Source organism: Choloepus didactylus, chromosome 14 (assembly GCF_015220235.1).
Source record: "Choloepus didactylus isolate mChoDid1 chromosome 14, mChoDid1.pri, whole genome shotgun sequence".
NCBI classification, from domain to species: Eukaryota; Metazoa; Chordata; class Mammalia; order Pilosa; family Megalonychidae; genus Choloepus; species Choloepus didactylus.
Window position 1 is genome coordinate 98284830 of NC_051320.1, and position 13757 is coordinate 98298586.

Genomic DNA, 13757 nt, shown 5'->3' on the forward strand with positions numbered 1-13757 from the left:
CGAGGCGGCCCCCTCTGCCATCTTGATTGTGCGGGCCACTCCTTCTAGCTGGCTCACTTTTTGAGGGGCTGCCATGTTGCTTTCCTTAGTGGCTGCACCATGTTTCATTCGCAGGCGTCATTAGTGTGAGAACACAGAGGCGAGGAGGGAGTTGGGAGGTGGAGATGACTCCTTTTCGCAGAGATTTGAGGTCACACTCTGCCTGCCAGCCCCTTAGACACCACCCAGGCCTGGGCTTTCGTGGACTTTCAGTTGTGCTGAGTGTACGTAGAGGTGGCAGCCCCCCACCCCTGGACGCAGCCCCCTGCCCCCAGGCACAGCCCGGCCCAGGCATGCCTCTGCAGAAGGCCCGTGAATATTCGGGGTGGGTGGTGAGGGAGCCCGACTGTGTCCCCATTACTTAGAGGCGGACAAACCAGAACACAAAGGGCTGCGCCTCGTCCTTGTTCTGTGTGTCCAGGGGGAGAAGGACTGGCAGAAGTACGAGCTAGCACGCCGCCTCAAGGGGCTTGTCGGCACGATCCGGGCTCAGTATCGGGCTGATTGGAAGTCTCGAGAGATGAAGAAGAGGCAGCGAGCCGTGGCCCTGTACTTCATCGATAAGGTACCGGTGATTTTCTGAGGTTTTCGTGGCTGCTGTTCTGAAAGGTCCTGCTGTTGCGGGGACTGGCTGGGCGGTGGCGTGCTGGCGGAGGGGAGCGTTTTTGCCCCGAGCTGGAGGGGCGTGTGTGCGCATGTGCGTGTGTGCCACGCCTGCCGACTGGAGTCCGTCTGCCCAGCTGGCGCTGCGAGCCGGGAACGAGAAGGAAGAGGGCGAGACAGCGGACACAGTGGGCTGCTGCTCGCTGCGCGTGGAGCACGTCCGGCTGCTTGCGGAGGCCGGTGGCCAGGAGCACATCGTGGAGCTGGACTTCCTGGGGAAGGACTCCATCCGCTACTACAACCGCGTGCCCGTGGAGAAGCCCGTGAGTGCCGAGGCCACTGGCTCCAGGGTGGGGGGGTGGGGGGGTCGGGGGGTGGGCACCACCCAGACCTCGCCTTGTTGATGGCCCTTCGGCTGTGGGTGTTCCCATCTCTCTTGCACCACATGGGTCAGGGAACAGAAGGAAGCGGGGAGCGTGCCAGCCAGGTGGCACTTCAAGTCCCTTCCCACATGGAAGCAAAGGCTGCTGTGCCTGGCAGTCAGGGTGGATGAGGCGGTTTTCTTCTGTGCCCTTCAGGTGGTTTGGCAGTTTGGGGCAGTGCCGAGGTTGGCTGCATGAGGCCTCGGCCTCGGCACCCGCTCACTGGGAAGGGCCCCAGCCCACCAGGCGCTCAGCTCATGGCAGCCCCCCAGGCCCCCCTCTGCTGTGAGTGACGCATGTCAAGGCCGTGCTTGCTGCTGATGGGCGCCCACTAGGCCTGGCCCAGCCGGTCAGGGGTGGGGCAGGGCATCCCGCAGGGCTGGGTGGATTCGGGGTTTGTAGATGGCTTTGTTTACCATCGGAAACAGTCCTGGCTGGACAGGCTGGCCTTGCGGTGAAGAGAGCCACCTCCATGGGGTCTTACCCGACCATGGCTCCACTCAACCCCTGGTGGCCGCAGCTGCCTGGGAGCATTGACCCCACTCGGGCCTCTGAGGGCCTCCTGTTCTGAAGGCCTGTTGTGAGGCCCTGGTCCCCAGAAACCCAGAAAAGGAAAAGGAAGGGGCGTGCTCAGCTTGTGCTGTCTGCCCTGGAAGCGGCCATGGCCCCTCACACCCAGGGCAGCCACCACGTGGGCGCTGAGGGTAGCAGGACAGGCTTATGGGGCTAACAGCAAAGACAGGATTTGTGATTCTTTTCACGATTTGTTATGGCAAGAAGACCACATGCAAAGATGAAAGATGGGAGGAGGAAGGAGGTGGGAGGCAGTTGAGGGCTGAACCTGGGGTGCGTGGGGTCTGGTGGGGCCCGGTGTCCTCTGCCGTGAACAGGTGGCCTCCGTGGGGCGAATGCAGCTGTCACCAGTGCTTTTTAGCGGTCACCCTGTGCGCAGCCCGGGTGAGGCAGCAGGCCGCCCGCAGGCCCGTGTGCAGCCGACGTGGAAACGGCGCAAGTGCAGGGCGGGTGCAGCGTGTGACCCTGCCCCGCAACATGCACTGAGCCTGGCTCGTGTGGGCACCACGCGGTGCCGGGGCTGCAGCTCTGCCTGACATGAACAGGGAGGGTGTTTGTCGTTAGGAGGCAGCATTCTGGAAGGCAGGGTTAGGGCTGGGGAGGCACAGTACCAGGCATTTTCTTACAGCGCCCTTGACCTTCAGTGGTGGACGGGGGATTGCACAGCAGCCACGAGGGTCCTCGGGACCCTGTGATGGGAGGTGGGCGTCCAGCTGCGTCACACGCGTCTGTTATACGTGGGCCGGGGCCTCTGCAGGCCATCTGGACCCGCCCGCTTGTGGGATGCAGGAGCATCAGCAGGCCTGTGCCCCCGGGGGCCCCGTGGGTTTATGGGGTAAGAGATGACCTGTTAGTGGGGCGTGGCCGGGCGCATGGAGAGGGTGCTGGTGGCTCCGCAGAGGCCCCCACGCTCACAGTCTCCCCACATGCAGCATCGGCTCGCCTTCCAAAATTCCCACCTCAGCGCAGCACCTCCATCTCCACCTTCCAGAAGCTTCTCTCTGATTGCGTGTGCTTTGTGAGTCTGTCTTGAGGAAATCTGTAGATTGAAGTTCTGTTTTCTGCTTTAGGTGTACAAGAACCTGCAGCTGTTCATGGAGAACAAGGACCCCGGGGACGAGCTCTTCGACAGGCTGACCGTAAGTGCGTCTGTGGCTTCAGCAGCAGCTGAGACGGGGGCCCCGGGCAGCCACGCGGCGGACACCTGCTGTTGACGACAAGGACGAGGGTTTCTAACCCACTGGCTGGATCCCCGGCGTCCTCCTGTGCCCTCCCGTCTCAGCCCTTCCTCCTCCCGCTGTGCCCAGACTACCAGCCTGAACAAGCACCTCCAGGACCTGATGGACGGCCTGACGGCCAAGGTCTTCCGGACCTACAACGCCTCGGCCACCCTGCAGGAGCAGCTGCGCGCCCTGACCCGCGGTGAGGACCTCGGCCGCCTGTCCCTTTGGGCCGGTGGCACCTCACAGGGGAGGGGAGCCCCTCGATTGTGCCCTGGCGGGGCAGGAGGTGGGAGAGCTGTGCGCCCCCTCCGCGGGGCGGAGGCTTCTGGGAGAGGCGGGTGCAGGCGTGTGGGCCCCGTAGGGAGAGCCCAGCCGAGGCCGCCTCTCTGTGGCCGCTCACTGTGCCCGCTGGGTCCTGGCTGCTGCTGGGTTGAGGGGCCTGGGGGGGCAGGAGGGCATCGAGCCGCCTTGCCAGGGGGCTTTGGGCCGGAATCGGAACCCCCAGTGCTCCATGCCTGCTGCCTGGTTTGGAACGGGGGTGACAGCACTGCGTGAGGATGGTGCAAGGGAAGCACGATGCTGGCACCCCTGGCCCGTGTCCTCGGGATGTGGCCGCTGTGTGGTGTTGGTGTCACCCTGCTTAGCTTCCTCGTTGCTCGAGAAAATCCACACGGTGGGTCGGCTTAAACAGGTGGGGGTTATTGGCTGGAAGTCCGGATCCAGGCGTCATCGCGGCGACGCTTTCTCCCCAGAGGCCGTGGCCTCCTGTGCCGGCTGCCGCGATCCCGGCTCTGGGGCTCCTCTGCCACGTGGCGGCACACACGGCCGGGCCCCTGGTTTCTGGCTTGTCTCCTGGGCTCCATGGACATCCAGCCTCCTGCCTCCCGGGGTGTCTCTCCCTCTCTCTGTCTGAATTTCATTTTGCTGATAAAGGAGGGTCGAGACCCTCCGGAGTGCGGTGGGCCCCTCCTTGACTGAGGCAGCCTCCTCGGAAGGTCCTCCTTACAGCGGGTCCACACCACAGGGATGGATCAGGTTTAAGAATGTGCCTTTATGGGGTGCATTGCTCCAAGCCACCCCACACTGGCAGCCCCTAAGGAAGAGCAGCAGCCCCCCTGCCCCAAGCCCCATAGATGCACCCGGCACATGGGCTGAGCCTCATTCTTCCTGGGGTCCCTGGGTTCCCTCGGCCCCTGTGGAGGCGGACGCCTCTTGGGGGCCTGTCCTGGGAACATTGCCCCACCTTGGACTCCCCTAGCCCACGGCAGCCCACTGCAGACACCAGACCTGTGCGGCAGCCGGCGCTCTGCTGTGCCCCCACTGCCCCGGTGAGCTTGGGGAGCTGCGCGGAGGCCTCTGGGCAGCGCGGGCCTTTAGGGTCCTCGTCACCACAGCCCCCTTCCCAGCCCCATCAGTGTGAACCCCGGCCCTGCACACCCCATGGGTGAGGCTCTCGCATCTGGACAGAGCAGCACTGAGGGACGTGAGGGCCCCCTCATGGGTCGTCTTTCTTCCAGCTGAGGACAACGTGGCAGCCAAGATCCTCTCCTACAACCGGGCTAACCGAGCCGTGGCCATGCTCTGCAACCACCAGCGCGCCACCCCCAAGACCTTCGCCCGGTCGATGCAGAATCTCCAGCTGAAGGTGGCCCTGGCGCCCTCCTCGGTGCCTGCTCGCTGGCCCGGGGCTGGGGGGCCATGATCTGCGTGGGGTGTCTTCCTGGGGGGCCTCTACCCCAGGAGGGCCAGCCTGGCAGTGGGCCTCGGGTGCCTGGGGATGGACGGGTGGGGTGAGAGAGGCCCTGCTGCCCTTTGCTCGGCAGATCGAGGCGAAGCGGGAGCGGGTGGCCGAGGCCAAGGCGGAAGTGGAGAAGGCGGAGGCCGAGCTTGGCGCCGGGGGAGACGGCAAAGGCCAGAGGTCAGTACCTTTGTGAGTGGAAACCGACAGCTTGTGGAGGAAGTGGAAGCGACACAGGATGTACGAGGAGGAAGTCGCCCAGCACACCTGTCACCGTGGCCGGGCTCCGGCTGTTCGTGGTGCAAGCGCTGTTCAGTTCACCCCCTCGGTGCACGGCCCGGGGCTCTTACCACAGTCACTGTCACGCCCCGAGATCCCCTCCTCGCCCCTAAAGGAGTGCCACACCCCGAGCCGCTCCCTGCCCGTGGAACCGGCTTCTCTCCCTGGCTGATGTGTTCAGGTCATCCTGTCCTAAGTTACATCCCGACTTCACTCCTCTTGCAGTGAGCAGCCTCCCCCGTGGCCGCGTGGCGTTGCCCAGCGTCGTGCTGGCTGTCCGGGGGGCACCAGTTTCCGGCTGCTGGAAATGGTGCTGCTGTGGGCACTCGTCTGCACATTGTGCGTTTTCATTTCTCTGGGGTGATGCCTGGGGTGGGGTGGCCGTGCCGGGCGCTGACTCGAGCTTTCTGAGGTGCCGCCCGCTACCCCCACCGCGGCTGCACATCCTGCACCCCACCAGCCGGGCTGCGGGGTCCGGGTTCTCAGCCCGGCAGCGCTCGTCCTCAGTTTCTTCAAATGAAAGCCTCCGCGTGGCGGGGGGCGCTGGGGCCCTGCGGGCTGATGTGCGTCCCCCGTGGCTGACGGTGCTGAGCGTCCTGCCGGGGGCTCGTCGCCAGCGGCGTCTCCTGGGAGAGCGTCTGTGCCGATCCTTTGTTTTTCAAATGGGTTGTTTTTTTTTTTTTGTTATTGAGCTATAAGAGTTCTTTATATGTTCTGGGTACAAGTCCTTTGTCAGATGTATAATCTTCACATACTGTACCTCTGCTGTGGGTTGTCTTTACTTTCTTGAAGTTCTTGAAGCACCAAGTTACAGTTCAGAAGAAATCCAGTGTATCTTTTTTCCTTTTTTTTTTTTTTGTTGTTGCCTTGCTTTTGGTGTCATGTCTAAGAATTCTTTGCTTAATCCAAGGTCTTGAAGATTTCCACCCACATTTTCTTCTGAGAGTTTTGTGGTGGGCTCTTGGGTTTAGGCCTGGGCTCTGATGTGAGTCCCTCTTCGCCTGTGGGGAGAAGGGGCATCCCCAGCTGTCCCCACACCGCTTGGCAGGCACTTCTTTCCCAGGGAGTGGGCTTGGGCTCGATGACATTGCTGGAGATCAGCTGGCCACGCTCGCGTGGGTTTGTTTCTGGATTCTCAGTTCTGTTCCGTTGGTCTGTCACCCCCCTCGTGCCTTTCCACACTGACTCCTGCATCTGTGGTAAATGAGGAAGCGTGAGCCCCCTCACCTTTGTTCTGTTTCGAGATGGTTTCAGCTCTCCTGAGTCCCTTGCATTCCCATATGAATTTTAGATCAGCTTGTTCATTTCTGCAAAGAAGTCAGCTGGGATCTGGTGTGGGGGTGGGGACCTGGGCTGAGCAGTGAGACCCCCAAGGGCTCGAAGAGGTCACTGCCCGGGACACATGCTCCCCAGCTTGCAGCCCTCGTGGGAATCACGTTAGGAAGGCGCTTGGTCTGCGTATCAGACAAGATACGAGATCGCTCACAGCAGCTGGGTTCGGGCGGGCCCTTCCCTGGGTGTCTGCGAGTGGCCCGGGGGTCCGGCAGCACTGTGATGTGTCCTCAGGGGACTGTGCCCCAGGTCCCAGGGTTCCCAGAGCCTGCGCTCTGCCTACTGTGGAGGGTCTGCCGAGTTTTGTTTTCTCAAGTAGTTTTCTGTTTTCTGTAATCTTTCCAGGAATTGTCCGTTTCATCTCCAGTGCTTAGTGGTGGGGGCAGGTCTCAGCATCCCCTGCCATCCTGCGCGTGGCCACAAGGTTGGCAGTGATGTCCCCTCTCACTTCTGGTTGCCACGGTTCTTAAAGGGCAATGGTTTTCTCATCCTTACAGTGTCCTCCGCTGCAGGCGTGTGTTCTCAGTGGTGTGTGTGTGTGTTAGAAAGTTCAAGCTGTTAGAGCAAAGGGTATTTTGTGAAAAATAAGTTTGTTGTCCATCCCAGACTCTGAATTCCCAGCAGCAATTGTGAGTTTTCTTGAGAATCTTCCAGAAATCGTACATCCCACGTACTCTAGTTTGCTAAAGCTGCCAGAAATGCAAAATACCAGAAATGGATGGCTTTTACAGTGGGGGTTTGTTAATTCACAGATTTACGGTTCAAAGGCCACAAAAGTGTCCATACTAAGGCATCAACCAGAGGAGACCCTCACTGAGGAGAGGCCACTGGCTCCAGAACACCTGCCAGCGGGGAAGGCCCGGGGCGGGCGTCAGCTGGTCCTTTGTTCCTGGACTGCATTGCTTTCAACTTCTAATCCCGGTGGCTTCTCTTTAAGCGTCCGGGGATCTCTCGTAGCTTCTCTGGGGCAAACTCCGGGCTTCATCTCTTAGCTTAGCATCTCCAAACGTCGGGGTCTGTGTCATCTCTGAGCTCTCTTCAAAATGTCTCTGCCTTTTATCCTCTCATAGAAGATGCCAGTAAGCTAATTAAGATCCACCTTGAATGGGCAGGGCCACATTTCCATGGAAATAATCTAATCAAAAGGTGTGTTCCCCACAAGAATGGATTCAAAAATAGTCTTGTGGGGTACATAACAGGTTCAAACCTGATACCGCAGCACGTGCACACCCTCTGTGCACTTCCCCTCTTTTCACGTCAGGAGCAGCTCACTCACGGTTCACCTTTGTCGCCTGGTGTTTTGTTTGCACCCTCGGTGATCGTTTCCCACCAGCGCCTGGAGCCGTGGCTCGCTCAGACAGGTTCGGGCGGATGGCCCCCTTCCGGCCCCCTTGTACCCCCCGGGCTGGGCCAGCCTCTTGGCGGCGGCCTTCCCACTCGCGGATGTGTGTCGCGTCACGTGTGCTCAGGTGCATCTGTGGCATCGCAGTGACACTGGGGTTAGTTCTCGTGCGCTGCTGGTGTTCCAGCCGTGGCCAGCGGCCCCCGGGGGCTCTCAGGGCACTGCTGTATCCAGCGTCAGCATTTTAAACCAAGAGGTCACGTGAGAGCCTCTGGTTTTTTAAGTTGTTTTCCTTTAAAAGGGAGGAAGAAGGGCTGAGCATCTCTGCTGATGTTTCAAGCCTCTTATAATTCTCCCTGGCTGCTGGCCAGTCCCTATTCAATTACTTTTCCATAAAGACCCTTAAAACATGTGGAAGGGCATATTTTATGTTCCTGCTTGCGGTTGCAATTGATTCGTCTGGGGGGGGGTGGCGGCCGGTCGCTAAATCCTAGGCTCTCAGGATTGCTCGGAGGGTACCGGCGGCGGGGGCTCTTTCCCGGAGGCGAGGGCGAGGCGGGGGACTTGGCCAGGTCCCCGGCGGAGGCGTGCAAAGTATGGAGGGCGGCGAGAAAGGAACAGGCGGGACACGTTTCTTATTAGGGTGAGAAAACCAAGAGAGTTTATTAGGGGAGAGTACAAGCTTATAACGGGCGGTCTAGAGGGCGGGGTAGCTGTAGAGGTTAAAGGCTTGGATTGGTTCTGAGAGGGCGCGGAGGTTGGTTGTTGGGTGTTGCACAATGATTGGTGCATGCGCACTGGCAGTAGGGGACGTTGCATTGTAACGGAGGGGTTGAGTGGTTAGACGAGGGAGGCGGTCTTACCCGGCAAGCTTCCTCCAACGGTTGGTTTTGGGTGAGGAATTGGGGCCTGCCTCCGGCCTCACCTTCTCAGGCCCGGGGGGCTGTGGAGGGCGCTGTCACCCGTACCCACTACCCTCCCCAGGGGTTGATCCGGTCCCCCGGCCCAGGCCCGCCAGGTTGAAGCACGTAATCAGTATCCCGCACCTGCTGAAGGGCTTCTGTTTTCCGATGTGGCAGCCGGTGCCTGGGGGTGGGGGCTCTGCATTGCCCTTTGGTCCCATCCGGATTCTGGGGACCCTCCTCTCTTCCCCCTGCTTGGGCCCACATGGGGGTGGGGCAGGTTTCCCGGGTGTCCCCCAGGGCTGAGCCCACAGACCGGCCCAGTGCACCGACACTGCGGCCCCGTCTTCCTCTGCAGCTTCCTGGAGAAGAGGCGGCGGCTGCTGGGGAGGCTGGAGGAGCAGCTGGGGAGGCTGACCACGCAGGCCACGGACAAGGAGGAGAACAAGCAGGTCGCCCTGGGCACATCCAAGCTCAACTACCTGGACCCGCGCATCAGCGTCGCCTGGTGCGTGGCCCTCAGTGGGGCTCCAGCTCCCTGTCCTGTTCCAGGGCTGGGTGGGCCATGGAGGGCCTCCCAGGAGCCCCTCCGTGACCATCACAGAGAGCAGCTCCAGCTGCTGCCTGCACGGGAAGGCGGCTCCCCCGGCTTGACCCCGTCCACTTCTGAAAGCTCTGGGCTGTTCCTTGTCCACCCTCCCCCTCCACCAGCCCCCGGCCGTCGGGGGTGGTCTGGGGTCACTTGGAGGTGGCCCTTGAGAGGGTGCCAGGGTGCCTTGGTTACCAAGAGGCCTTGTTTAGTTCCCTCGGGCCCCCCTTCCATGTGATCCGGCAGTGGATGGGGGTCTTCTGGGACCAGCCCCACCCCCACCCCCCAGAGCGTCTCTCCTGCCCGCCCGGGTTCCACCCTCAGCTCCTTCCCGGGCTGGGGGCCACTGGGGGTGAGCAGGTGGGGAGAGGGGCCTGACATGCATCACTTGTGCTTCTGACACGTGGCGACCCCCAGATGTCAGGGCAGCCCCCCCCAGTCACAAGAGCGCCCATGATGGTGGAGGAGGGAGGGGCCAGGTCACCCCCGTGCACCCCCTGGACCCCCTTGCAGGTGGAGAGCAGGCCCAGGGTGTCCCCACTCTGTCCCCATTGCCTTCCTTGAGCCTCCCCGTGAGGGGCGGTGGCCCATGCCTGGTAGGGGAAGGAGAGGGGGCCCCGCTCCCCACAGCCGCCTGCCTGCCTGCCTGGGGCTGCGCCTGCCGAGCTCACATCCCGCCCTGGGCCGCCCTCCACAGGTGCAGGCGGTTCGCGGTGCCCATAGAGAAGATCTACAACAAGACGCAGAGGGAGAAGTTTGCCTGGGCCATCGATATGGCGGGCGAGGACTTTGAATTCTGACCCGTCTCTGTGTCTCTCCGAAGCGCCTTTTCTGTTTTTCCCCTATTAAAGCAATATTGGGGGCATTTTGTACAAGGAGATGTTCCTTTGTGGTTTTTTGTGTCATTAGAACAAGTCCCTGGCGCGCTGGCCCGGCTGGGGCACTTGCGTTTCCTTCCTCATGCGGGTGCCCTCCTCCTCCGGGATTTGAGGAACAGAGAGGCAGAGGCCGAGGTGTCGGGGAGCGGTGGCACAGGTGAGTCCTGGACACCCCCTCTCCTCCCTCGGAGAGGACGCCTGGGCCAGGCTCCACGGGCTGTGGGGGGGTCGGCCTCACCTGCGTGTGGACCCCGCCCCGGGCAGCCCACCTCCAGGACGGGGAGGCCTTCACCAGGGCTCGGGGGCCACGGGAGTCCTGGGTGGCCGGCGGCAGCCTCCAAAGCCAGGTGCTGAGAAGCCAGTCCCGGCCCCTCCCAGGCTGCTCCAGCACTGGAACCTTCCATGGTCCCCAGGGTTCCTCGGACCCTGCACTGTGCGTCTCCTGCCCCCACCTGGGGAGGTGGCCCCGATGTGGGAAAATTAAGATGCAGGGAGTGACTGCAACAAGCTGCCCTGTCTGCCCCAAGGGGTGGGGGGGGGGGATGCGCTGCAGGCAGCAGCCTGTGCACCGGAGCCCGCCTGGGTGGAGGCAGCAGGACGATTGTCGCCGGTTAGTCTCTTTACACCTCAAACCTGTGATCCCCGTTAGAAGAGGCCTGAGCCTCATCAGGTCTGATTCAGTGGGTTTGTGCTTCATCAAGTGACCTCCCACTCAAATCAGGAGTCTAGGGACAGACAGTAGTTTAAAAGTAAAGAGCACTGGAGACAAGAATTCAACTTCAACACATTGTTACTAAAGGAGCACTTAAGGTAAAAGGAACAAGTTTACAATGTAAAAATTAATTGATTCATTACCAAGCCTGGGAGCCCCGACTCCTCCAGACACAGCTGGACATGAGATCAGAGAGCTCCCCCTTGTCTCGGTTACAGAGAATTTATAGCATCTTGATTTAGAGTAACCATAATTGTCATATTCTATATTTACATTAAATGATGCTTCGTGAACATGAATGTCTCATGAAGCAAAGCATCTCGATCCATGAGTGGTTCAAGATCACGGGAGGGTATCCACATTATCAGAGACTTAGCCTTGAATGCCTGTAAAACTCGACTGATAATATTTTTACTAATTAAGCTATGATTTTTTAAGAGCAATATAATGTGCTTTTATTTATATAAAGACTAAAAATCAGGAAAGAGATTACTATTACTTGTCTTTAACTTACTTGTTAATATAGTTTTTTTTCATTTTATTCTCTGATGACTTTAGCTATTTGTTCTAGTTTGCTAATGCTGCCAGAATGCAAAACACCAGAGATGGATTGGCTTTTATAAAGGGGGTTTATTTGGTTACACAGTTACAGTCTTAAGGCCATAAAGTGTCACAAAGGGTACCTTCACTGGAGGATGGCCAGTGGCATCCGGAAGACCTCTGTTAGCTGGGAAAGCACGTGGCTGGCGTCTTGCTTGCTTCCAATGGTGTTCTCCAAAACGTCTGCATCAGCTTCCAACAGCCATCTTCAAACTCCCTCATCTGCAGCTCCTCTCTCAGCTCCTGTGCATTCTTCAAAGTGTCCCTCTTGGCTCTAGCAAGCTTGCTCCTTCTGTCTGAGCTTATATAGTGCTCCAGTAAACTTACCAAGGCCCATGCTGAATGGGTGGGGACACACCTCCATGGGAATCATCCAGAGTTATCACCCACAGTTGGGTGAGTTTCATCTCCAAGGAGACACTCAAAGAATTACAGTCTAATCAACACTAAATACATCTGCCCACACAAGAGTGCATCGAAGATAATGGCATTTTGGGGGACATAATATATTCAAACTGGTAACACCATTACAACATATTGATAATCATACATTTGATTGGACTATATTCAACCTTGCTCCATTATTTACGCCTTCTCTATGATTAAAGTAACAGCTGCAGCCCATCCTGTTTTCACAGAGAACCAGGTGATTACATGTTATCTCTGAGAAGGCTGAGAAGACTCTGCTTTCTTGAAAATAGTCACAGCTCTTTTAACTGTTCAGCTTCTCCTTCAGTATAATTTTCTAACATGGGACTTGAAGGGTGTGACGCATCTGTCCCAGTTATGATAGTGAGGCCTTTCCACTTTTCATCATTGGAAATTGTACTTGAATGTTTTGGGGTAAAAGTTCTGTTAAATGTGCTTCTGTGTCAGAAGGAATAACTGGTTCTTCTCCATCAGAACAGAAAGCACCAGGTGGTCTGTGAGAGCAGCGTGGAGAGAAGGAGGCTGCGTCCTCATTAGCAGGTCCTCAGTGGAGAGATGATCCTGCAACATGATGTCATCAGGGCCTGGGGGAGGCATTTGGTCCAGAGGTGGCCGGAAGGGTCGGAGGTGGAGGGGGAGCACACAGCCTTCTCCCACCCGTCAGGCTGCTGTGGGGTCCGAGCCGATGACCCAGCGCACCCCGTGCTCTCGGGGCCACGTGCCCCGTGTGTTGTTCAAACCAGTGAAGCACAGCACAGCACCCCGATCCGGGGAAATGGGGCATAAAGGGGAAATTTTAGGTTGTATCTACACTACTGAAATAAAATTTCTGAAAACTGTGGGGCTGAATAACACCCACAGTGAACCCTCATGTAAACTAGGGGTTATAGTTAATACTATGATGATAGTAAATACTGTTGTATCAGTTGTAACAAAGGTAACACTCTAATGCAAAGTGTTAGTAATAGGGAAAACTGTTGGGGGGGGGGGTATGTGGGAGCTCTATATTTTCTGCGTGATTCTTCTGTAAGCCAATAACTTCCCTAGTAACACACAAAACCTTTGCTTACCCAACAAATTAGAAAACCTTGATTAATGGAAAAATTCCTAAAAACTGAAATTACCAAAAATGACTCAAGATGTTGAAAGCCTGATCAAGCCTAGAACAAATTCTAGATTTGTTCCAGAGATTGAATCAGTAATAACAAAGCTTTCCAACAAAGAAAAGTTCAGGACCAGACAACTTCACTGATAAATAATGCCAAACATTGAAAGAAGAGTAACAAATCCTTCTAACATGTCCACAAACTTGAGGAGTTGCGAGGCCAGCATCACCCAAATACCAAAGTCAGGTAAACAGCATGAGAAAAGAAAATCACACAGCCATATCCCTTAAGAAGCTAGATGCAAAAATCCTAAAAAAAAAGAAAGAAAGAAAAAATACTAGCAAACGAAATCGAACAGTTTGTTAAACGGATCATGTACCGTGACCTAGTGGAATTTAGCCCAGGAATACAAGGGAGATACAAGATGAAATCAATGTTACTCGTATTAGAAAAAGGAGAAAAAAAAATCTTGAAGAAAAAGCATTTGACAAAACTCAAGACCCTTTCATGATAAACACTCAGAAAACCAGCCTCATAGTCTCAGGGACCCGGGTGTTCTTTAAGGTTTTGGGGGCTGCTGTTGACTTGGGCTTATCACACTGTGACCATCTGGCATATCTAGGTGAAGCTTGCATAGGAGAAACCTCCAGGACAACCTCCTGACTCTATTTGAATTATCTTAGCCACTAAAGCCTTATTTTGTTGTCTTTCTTTTCCCCCTTCTGGTCAAAAAGCATTCTCTATCCCTCGGAGTCCGTGTCCCATGTCACTAGGAAGGACTCACTCACCTGGAGTGTCCTGTCCCATGGTGGGGGGAGGGTGATGAATTCATTTGCAGATTTGGGCTTAGAAAGTCCACATTTGAGGAACAAAAGAGGTTCTTTGACGGTGACTCCTATGCATAATTACAGGTGAGCTCAGCCTCCCCTTCACAACCATAAGTTCCACCCCAGCAAGCCTCAATATTGAGCTTGACATAAAGTAGGGGGT

The 13757-nt window shown here is 57.2% G+C and overlaps 1 protein-coding gene across 2 annotated transcripts in view; it reads left to right on the plus strand.

Annotated features, from left to right (window-relative positions):
* The window catches only part of TOP1MT (DNA topoisomerase I mitochondrial), a 52908-nt gene extending 42988 nt beyond the window's left edge, over nt 1-9920 (plus strand). For both annotated transcript variants that reach the window (XM_037803361.1, XM_037803360.1), the window contains exons 7-14: nt 461-604; nt 780-965; nt 2708-2776; nt 2945-3059; nt 4378-4505; nt 4684-4778; nt 8812-8961; nt 9740-9920. In XM_037803361.1, coding sequence (XP_037659289.1) covers nt 461-604; nt 780-965; nt 2708-2776; nt 2945-3059; nt 4378-4505; nt 4684-4778; nt 8812-8961; nt 9740-9842 — 990 coding nt within the window. In that variant the 3' untranslated portion in view covers nt 9843-9920. The remainder of the gene's footprint in view (nt 1-460; nt 605-779; nt 966-2707; nt 2777-2944; nt 3060-4377; nt 4506-4683; nt 4779-8811; nt 8962-9739) is intronic.
* The last annotated feature ends 3837 nt before the right edge of the window (nt 9921-13757 follow it).